Source organism: Crocodylus porosus, unplaced genomic scaffold (assembly GCF_001723895.1).
Source record: "Crocodylus porosus isolate Cpor-Errol unplaced genomic scaffold, CroPor_comp1, whole genome shotgun sequence".
Lineage (NCBI taxonomy): Eukaryota > Metazoa > Chordata > Crocodylia > Crocodylidae > Crocodylus > Crocodylus porosus.
The window spans coordinates 18,744,427-18,754,869 of NW_017728915.1; the positions used below are offsets into that span (position 1 = coordinate 18,744,427).

Consider the following 10,443-nt stretch of genomic DNA (forward strand, 5'->3'; position numbering starts at 1 on the left):
CCACCCCCCCAGTAATTTTTCAGGGTTGTATAGTGCATTTCATTTAAGTGATGGGCACCCAGTACATATGGTCTTAGCTTAAGTAAATGCAAGTGAGACAGGATCACTTAGATTTTTAGCACCGAATTCTGATCTTAGACATCTTACATCTCTCTAAACTAGCAATAATGTGTCAATACAGAGTTACTGATGTTACCTAGTATTTTACATTTGTGAAGCCCTGTAAAAAGTTAAGCCTCAGAATTAGTTAAACCTCAGAATACTTTGAGATACTGTAGGTCAGTATTTACTATCCCAGTTTCTCAGAAGAGGACACAAAGAATGCCTTGAACAAAGCCATACATTATATCAATGGCAAGGCTGGGGTTAAAATGCAAGAAACTTTGATTCCTAAACTTTCTTTAGGTCACTGGACTGTTCTGTTGCTGCTACCAGACTCCTGGCCAATATATTGCTCTGCCTGGATGCTGCTATTTTTCTCTCTCCTATATATAGATATCCAAGATACTCACACCCAGAGTGGTGAAAACAGAGGGTCTATATACAGTTATTCATACATCCCCTTGTGGGGAAAAACAGCATTGTGGTTCCTTATTTCACACACTAGCTGAAATAAGCCCTTCACGCCTCCACTGATATAGACAAAGAGCTGCCTCTGACGTCACCATAGATCTTATGCATGGCCATCAGCCATCGAACTTTGTTATCTAAATAATAAATCTAGCAGTCAGGGATAATGTGTTGCTCTGTCACATTTTGGGGGCAATCTGGATCCATAAACCAATGACCTGTTCCAATGTGTCACTTATGGATATTTTTACCTTTGACACATCATGCGAGGGATTAACTGAAGAATGCTGAGGAATAATCAATAGAAGGTGTAAATCTTAAGACTCATAAACTCTGGTAGGTCGAGCAAGGACACTGGAATTCCTAGTTCTAATCCTCCCTTTGTCCTGCTCTGGGGCCTTCGGGCAAATTCCCACATCTGTGTGGTGATATGAGATAAGGAGGTTGTGATGGCTAATCAGTTAACTTTTAAAGTGCTACTCTAATCAGTTAATTAACTATTCTAATTAAATAATGTAATATAGAAATACATAAAAATAATATAACCTTTTCAAAATGCATACAGTTGAATGAAAATGGCTTCTTATGTGAAGGCCTTAGTGTTTTATAGAATGTGACATGTATTTCTGAGTAGGAAAAAGGATGTCACACTACCCCTTTTTCTTTTCTTTGACTGAGTTGCAACCTTGGCAGGGTATGTCCCTGCCACAAAGCCAGACTGAGATATGCTGTTAACTTCACAGAGAGCTGTGCTGCTGTCAGAGAATACTGAACGTCTGACAGCCAAATCCAGTGGAACACAATTAACCCAATAGGGAGTCCTATTGTACACCAATGATGCTTGTGACAAGGAAATCTCTGGAATGGAGGCAGCACATGTGACAACATGGTTCCCACAAGCCAGCTTTCATTAGAAAAATGAAGTCGATATATGTATGCCTAGTAAAATTGTCATAGGTTAACCAGCTTATGCACAAAGGGAGATGCCCATCCAACAGCATGAGGATAAAAAACACTAACAAGATTGTACTTGATCATCAAAAACATTACTCAGTCCAAGCAAGCAAGCATGAATACATTTTGCAAGTCAGGCAGATGACCAGCTTATGCATATATTAGAAATGACATTATACTGTATTTATAGGCAAACATACCTTGTCCCACATAAAGTTAATCTTGGTTTCTGATACAAAGTTCTGGCTATACCTAGTAAATCCTGAAAATAAATATATAGGAAAACTCTTCAGGATTGGAGAGAGGGACCAAGGCATATAGAAGATAACCACATGTAACTAGTGGCCATGCAGGTATAGATGAACTGAATATTTTCCTTATTTGTCCAACTAACCACAAGCCCATAAAAATGTCCTTTTGAGGTGGGTGAGAGGAAGAACCAAGCAGGCAAAAAGTCACAACCTTCACATTTCCATCTTTGTTTCTACTAATCCACAAAATGTAACTCTGTTTCTCAGCCCTCGTTTTTAACACTGTTGATTATTGTAGCAACCTTATCATTGCTTTTGACAATTTTCTCTTAATTTTGTTTTAATAAACAGAGATTTGAAGGGATAATCTAGTTTTAAAAGGACAGTGGAAGTGGGGCCATTTATTTTTGATTCAGAACCAATTCACCTTATCATATTTACGGTGCAGAATAAATGTGCACTAGGAAGCATTTTTGGCTTTGAAAAGCATTTACTTCAGACAATCAGAAGTATTGAGTCATTAATAATAAAACAACTGATTATTACCTACAGTAGCCAATTAAGAGAAGATTATTGGTATTCTAAATTGACACCTATTACATACTAATTACTGAGGCTTTTATTAAACCTCAATAATCTGGCAAATGAATGACAAATGAATAACAGTGTTAAAAAATCAGACTCCTTGACATTTGACAAATTTTCTAACTGTCAGAACGCTGGGTAGGTTTTTGGTCTTTTATCTTATCAAATGTTTTGAATCTTTATTTTCAGAAAGCAGATGACAGAGAGAAACGTCAGGAAGCCCATCGGTTCCATTTTGATGCTATGTGACATGCCTCCATAGCAATGAAAAAGCTGCTATTCATTTGCTTAATCAAACTACTAAATTTTGGCTTGTTAAAAGAAGATGAGGAATTAGGGATTGTGTGCTGTTTGTAAATGTTGCATTGTTTGGTATTTATTTGGAAAGCATTAAAATCAGACTTGAATGTTTCACATGGCCCCTTGGTAAACAGTTTGTATATATTAACATTTGTTCTTTAACAAAGCTGTAAATTTATTTTTCTTAGTAAGGGATCATATAGGATGTATTCCAGTGTTTACATACTGCCACTCCTTCCAGTACAACATTTGATGGAAAAGGAGTCAGTCAGGTGTAAATAAATTTTAGTATCTCAATGAGCAAAATTCTTTAGTGCCACTTGAATTGGTTTTGCCATTTATACCTTCCCACAATGTAAATTACATTTCTTTGTAAATGAATCTTAAGCAGATTGTCTGATGACACATTCTGCATTAGTTATTATGACTATATTCTAGAGGTGTTTGATCTAAAGTGTTTGGGATTTTTTTTCTTTGTTTTAATCCTTGTATGGAACAGTAACATGAAAATTCATATATCGGAAGATTAAAACAACTCTGCAAAGGCAGTCTCACCAAATAACTAATTATTAGGTGTCTGCACTTAACATGTATTAATTCTATACATGAAAAATTAAACAAATTAAAAGTTTAGATAAAAACGTATCATAACCGGGAATGTGCATTTTTAAGAGCTACTTCCTAAAAAAGATCTGATCAACATTTTGCCTAGTTATGTATACTCATAATGGGACTGTATTTAAATTTAATTAAGAAAACAAGTAACCAACAAGACCATGAGTGGAGTTTGATTTCTTTCTGGAAGGGAGAGTGGGGGTGAAAGGAAAACTTTTTGTAAAAACTGAGATCAAACCCTATATCCTGCCCGTTTTCACAAGAAAGATTATTCATAATTAAGGGATGAAACATCTTGTGATTCACATTATGTAAATTACTTACAAAGTCACCTTATTTCACTGTCCCCAAATTCCTTAAGGCTATGATGATTATGTCTCCAGAGAAGCTCAATTTTGTATTTAAAATGTTGATAATCTTTCACCTTCCAAATTAGATTACAGCAATTGTAATACACACATTCTCTGAAAATAATCATGCTTTTCTTTTATATATTACAGCTGTTCTTTTATTTTAAGAATGATTTGCACTTACATGACTTATTGTGTATTTAAAAATGTTAATGTGCATTCCAAATAAATGTTATTTATTAAATCAAAGCACATCTGTTGCTCAGATTTTATTGCTGGTGCTGTCTTTATCAGATCATTGTTTATCTGCAACTTGGTGTGGCTTCTGCCTCGCAACTTGTTTGGGTCACCTATTTAAACTTCTGATACTCCTATCACCCATTAACATTGCGTTGTTAATACAGGAACAGAAGAAGAAAGCAGAAACAAAGATAAACTGCTTTTACCCATAATTAGAACTGTATTACTCTGTCACACTTCACACTTAACAATGCGCTGTTCATATAGCAGCAGCAAGAGGAGGGGAACCATCAGGGAAACAGCGCTGCCAAGCTTAGGAATTGTCACTGCTACCAGCGACTTGTATACAGAGCAGTTACACATAGCTCACAGATACTGATCAGGCCCTGAAAAGGTAAACTTTGTGTTACCCCTGTGCCCCTGCCATTAACACTCACCCACCATATTTCTCTTCATTCAACAAAGCATCAACAGTGGACCTTTCAAGCAAACTTTAACCTTTTGCATGAGTCCCTTTATAGCCTTACTATCCTTTTATTTCTACAACTCGAGAAACAGACACACAGCAAAGTTACAGGTTCTGATAAGGATTTACGCATCCAGCAGGATGTTCAGTGATAGAAACACAGAACTAAAAGGGCTTCATGAAACATGAGACATGGACTCTACTCCCCAAGGTTCACAGCCAGTCATTTACCCAAAGAGTCATAAAAACTGATGGCTCCAAACTACAAGGCACAAAGCAAAAACACCAGGAACATGCTGCAAAACACAGGTAAAAAGCAGAAATAGCAGTGCCAGTGACCTTCAGTGCAATAGCAGAGTAATCGGTTACTGTGGGCATGCCTACACATCCATTAATATGCGGTGGTTACCGTGCATTTAATTTAGTACTTGTATAATCAAGTACTAAATAAATGCGCAGTAACTGAAGCTACTACACAGTAGTGCTCCCAAACACCTTTTTAGTGACACTACTGCGCAATATTTAGCCTAATAATACTGCACAGTAGCATATTAGCACTGTTCGTGCTGTTACGCACTCCTGTGCGGTATTAGGCTACTGCGCAGTTACCGTCTTGTGTAGACACGGCCTGTATGTTCCAAAATCACACCCCGTCCTACACAGGAAGGACCTACAGTCCCTGCCAAGAGGTCCTTGAAAGATCGATTATGACACTAGAAAGGAAGGGAGGTGCTAGGGGTTGGATGAATTTATTCCCCATTAAAGCTACCAGCCAGCCCAGGTTTGCCACTATAGCACCTAATAACAAATGTATTACCTCATGTTTCTGCCAAAATTATTAGTATATAAATAAATTCTTTCTGAAACTTAAAGTGCCATCCCTGGGCTTCTGAACTACCATCCCAATAAATACAACTTGCAAATCCCATGCCTCTTGCTGCTTTTCTTTCAAGATATTTTGAATGCTAAACAGTACAAAATTCCATTGTTTAAGGTTTTCTTTGAAACCGTAGGAAGAAGCTTTTTTTTAAAATAAAGATTAAAGTCTGCAATAAGTTCTGCTGTCACCACATATAGAAGTGTACTTATAATTATGATGCATAATATATTGTCAATATTGCCTACAAACATTATACGCTTCTATTGTTAAAACTGCAGTAAGTGCGGTTTAGTTCTGTACTTGGACTTCCCATGCTTCAGGTGTCAAAAATAATTTTCAGCAGGCTTGCCACCAGTAACAGCTCAAGGCTGCAACTGTAATTAGAAAGTGTGTTTCCAAGTGCTCTTCACAGTAATTGGGTGGTGAGAAGTTGTTCTAGCTATATAAACTTTCAGAACACATCCACAATACACAGCCGTGGTGAATAATGCTATTGGGACGCTTCTTCAGCGTGAAATCTCACCTATACAAAAATCTTGTCAACAAGACAAATGGCAGATGGTTGAAATATCAGTCATCATTGTTCTTATCTCCTCTGAGACAAATCTTCAAATCTTAATCCTCCTCCTGGATTTGTCACTAATGCACCAAGAATCCTGAATGGAAAGCTGAAAAGTTAACTTACCTCCCCCAGATCAATAGACTGTATACTATGCAGTGTGTATCCTCTCTACACAAGTCATTTCTCCTTACAAAACAGTTGCAGATTTGCTACAATTAGGACGTAGCTACACATGATGCTACATTGCTGTAGTGACAAGCTATGGCAATGTAGCACCCACAGATGTCTACATGTGACCAGCAGCTACATCGCTGAAGTGGCGCGCTCCCCCAATATAGCACATTGCTTCAGCAAAGTAGATGCTAAAAATAACCATGTGTCGTACATGCGGCATAGTACGGGCAGTTACTGTGCAGTAACAATGTCGCCACAGGGCAACTTGCAGACGTGCCTTTAAGTGCCAAGCACTTATTACAATCCACTAAACAATTCAGGACTTTAATTCTCCTTCACCATAAATGGTAGCTAGATGTACCTAAGGATTAAACTGTAAGAGGTTCCCCTGTATTTGTCTACAATAATCACAGTCTAAATTTGAGGTGGAATATGTAGATGCCATGCTAGCTACCATGTCTGAGGTTCAAATAATAAAACAAGTATTGGAAATAAAAATAAACTTTAAAAATAATTAGGAATGTAAAATGTAAAATATTACAGTTTTTTCACAACTGTAAGTTTTTCAAACAACTGTAAGTCTGTGCCCTAAGCAAAACCAGCCCCCATTTTCCCTATTGGGCATGTTTATTTTTAGACTGAAGATTTCTAAGCAGGTTTTAAAGAAGTTTCCAGCTACAGATATCTTAAGCCAAGAAATGCTGCTGTATTGGCTCAATGACTATATCAATGGTGTCCTCAATGATTTGCTATCAGGTTTTTTTTCATTAGGGCAATTTATTTGGAGACAGTGCTGTACTTCATATCATTTGCAGGTGTCACTTTGCAAATATTAATCACAAATTCAGGTTTTTGTGCCTGAATTCATAAATATGCTAAACATGATGCAACACAGCATATCATATTACCTACATTAACAATCCTTGTTCCTACATTTAAATTTCATGAACTGGGCCTAGGAGACTTTTAGATATGTTCTGCCTTGTGTCTAATGCACACATGTAATCACTAATTCACAAAATCTTACAGAGAAGGAAATGGTTTTCAGAATTGGAAAAGGTTGCATCTTTCTGTGAACTGCATTCGACCATGAAGAAGAAGGATCAGCTTGGCTCAGCCAACATACAGCCCAGGAAGGGAATGGATTGTTGATTAAATAAACTTGTTAAAGCCTCAGTATTTGCCTGTTTAGAGGAACAACCAAGACTACATGTATTTGAAGTATTAACCTTGGAATGTAACTCTGTAATGAATAACTGAAAATGTGAACACTAATATTATGATAACACTTGGATAGACAGTGGGTAACTCATTGATGTGGTCTTACTTGTCAGTGCGCTGATTCTCCGCCAGAAAACCATTGATTTGTATACAAAATATTGAGGCTAACTCATCCTCTGTTAGAGTGTAACTCCTTCTTTCCAAATGTACATTCCTTCTAAATAGCAATGAAATTTGCTTTGGATAAGCAGTCAGCTTAATAAGTGTCTTCCATAGCACCTCTGAAACTTACTGATACTTGCAAAGCACTGGATGCTCTTCAGCTTTCCTTTGCACAACAAGGCATAGAGAGTGGGGCTGGGCGAAGCTTCGGTCACCGGTTAGATTCAGCGGAGGTTCGGCCTGTTTCGGTGGCCGAATCTCTAAATCCTAATCAAATCAAGAGACCCTTTAATCGGTCTGAATCGAATCGGAACACTTCAAATCAATTCAGAGAGATTCGGAAAGATTTGCTGATTCAGACATAGACGCAGCTTTAAATGTTTTTTCTACATACCTCAAGGTACCAGGTGACTCGTGAATGCTGGGATGCTGGGGCAGATGCAGTGTCCCACAGGAGTGTGGGGGTTCCCCAGCATGCTTGGCAGCAGACCCAGAAGTGGACTAGAAGCACTTCTGGGTCCAGTGGGGTGTGCCCTGCGGTTCAGCAACTGTGTCTCCTGGGCCTGGAGGGCCCCAAGGGTCCCCCTGTGGCTGATCGCTGAGCTAGGAGATGCAAGGAGGCCCACCACTTGCTTGGCGCCGGACCCGGAAGTGAACTGGAAGTAATTCCAGTCCACTTCCAGGTCCAACACCGAGCACATGGGGGGCTCACCCTGCGCTCCTGTAGGACACTCCATCCACCCCAGCATCACAGCATTCATGAGCCATGCCTAGTACCTCGAGGTATGTAAAAAAACATTTAAAGCTGTGTCTATGGCTAAATTGCTGATTCCCTGAATCAGCATCAATTCTTCGGATTCGGCTGAATTGAATCGGGACAGTGATCCAAATCAACAAATGTTGAATTGCTGTCCTCTATTCAGGTTGAATCCGAATCAAACGCGGCCTATTTCAACATCCCCAATAGGCAATCAACTGTTCCATTGTGCAGGATGATCTATTTTGGGGATTAGGACAGCTAAGAGTGCAAAGCAAAAATTTCTGACCTTTTTAACATCATCATTATTGTGTAATGTGTTTATATGTATAATCTTACAATTCTCACATAACAAGCCAGGGTATGTGTAATTTGCATTTGGGATCATAGGAATTGTCTTCATTATAAATATAATGTATTGTGTCTCAATATGGCACGCAAAATGCATCTCATGATAAGTTGAAAATGGATAACTATTGATAATTAGTCTCTCATGAATAACTAGTCATCATTACCAACTCCCTTCGAGTAATTAATTAACCAAATGTAACTGTTTGCCAATATTTGCAACCTGAACACTAACTATATCTCACCAGGATCTATCAAAGAATCCTCATTTTTAGTTTATCCAATAAACCCAGGAAAAAAACCAAAAACCTGTTCTACATCTTTAAGCAAAATTCCCAACTTCTTCCACGATGGCACTCTATGAAACCTATACACATGTATTTGTACTTTCTCATCTTCAAAGCAATTTCCAAATAATCTCAAGGCCAAAAAATGGTCCACTGGCCAAAGGCCATTCTTTCATTCCAGCCCATCAATTATTCCAGATGCCTTTGACATTATTTCAAAAAAATAATGCAACAAAATAAAAGCTGCAGCCCCCTCACTAGCACTAGCACATTTGTGAGTGTGATTTGTAGTGGTGAGTTCAGGGCAGGGAGGGGCAAATCAGTTTTAATAATGGAAAGAAAAACAGCCTGCTGCACCTGTTCAATTATAGCTGAGCCTGTAAGCACACGTGTAAGTATTTAACTTCACAAAAAATCAGTATTCCCACTGGCTTCAATAATATTATTCACATGCAAACATTTAAATAAACACCTAAATATCTAAATTGCATATGGCCCTTCATCCAAGGCAAAGTATTTCAACAATTTTACTAAAAAATTGTAATGACTATAAGGTTTATTGGTCCTTAGTAACTTCCAATCCAAGTTAGTGTAATTTCAATCGCTCAAGGGCATCCATCACTGCAGCGCAAAAGCAAAGTTGTGCTGAGTGGGCATTAGGGCACTTCACTCCTAGCTTAAGCTACCGCTGCTTAGTACATGAGATGTCAGTGCTTGTCAGTTTTAGCACATTTTTCTTCTCTTTGGTAGTTTTAGGACAAGTACCTGTATTTTTATTGCAACCCTAGCCTCTGATCTGAGAGGACCACATCACAATAAGGCTAACCAGGACCTAGTTACACAACAGGTGCCTGAGTCACAAAGCAAGATGCAAATCCAGGTCGCTGTTTTAAGAATCCAGGCCCAGATTCTTTGGGCCTGACAGTTGCCTAAACTCTGCTGAGATCCAGCTTGGTCCTGGCAGGCACCTGAAGTCCACCCAGGTCCCAGCTTTCCTAGATGCAGTCAGAGCAACCGTGTGACAGACACTGTACATGGAGAAGGAGTTTTTGCTGCTGCTCCATGTATTTTCTAGCCCATGACTGACAACTGCAAAATGCTGATAGACTTGAGAGAGTCCAGAGGAGGCCACGTGGATGGTTAGGGCCTTACAGGACAAGCCCCATGAGGAGAGACTGAGGGACCTGGAGCCTTCTGCAAGAGATCTTGTGGCTGCCTACAAATACATTAGGGGGACGCAGCAAGGGATCGCCAGGACACCTCTTGGGGTAACAAAGTGACAGAGAGCAGATTTAGGTTGGATATCAAGAAAACGTCTTCATGGTAAGGGGGACAACATTTGGGATGGGCTTCCAAGGGCAGCGGTGCTCTCCCCTACCTTGGGGGTCTTTCAGGGAAGGCTGGATAGGCATCTGGCTGGGGTCATCCGACCCCAGCTCTTTCCTGCCCAGCCAGGGGGTCGGACTCGGTGATCCGGCAAGGTCCCTCCCGCCCCAGCATCTCTGAACCCTTGCAGGGCAGCGCCCTCCTCCCTGGGCCACTGCTTCCTTTTGCCCTCTCTCCTCTGGGCCCGGTGGATCCTGCGCTGCCGGCTCCTCAGCCGGGGCGGCGGGGGACGCAGCCGTCCCCTCGGGCCGCCCGAGGTCGGCACCTCCCAGCCGGGCGAAGCTGGGCCCGGGCCGCGACGCCGGCGGGAGGCGGGTGCCCGGGGCTTCAGCTGG

General features: G+C 40.0%; 1 protein-coding gene across 1 annotated transcript in view; it reads left to right on the top strand.

The window, feature by feature from the left end:
- ITFG1 (integrin alpha FG-GAP repeat containing 1) overlaps window positions 1-3,890 on the top strand; it is a 200,017-nt gene extending 196,127 nt beyond the window's left edge. The window contains exon 18 of the mRNA XM_019535776.1: window positions 2,550-3,890. Coding sequence (XP_019391321.1) covers window positions 2,550-2,609 — 60 coding nt within the window. The 3' untranslated portion in view covers window positions 2,610-3,890. The remainder of the gene's footprint in view (window positions 1-2,549) is intronic.
- The last annotated feature ends 6,553 nt before the right edge of the window (window positions 3,891-10,443 follow it).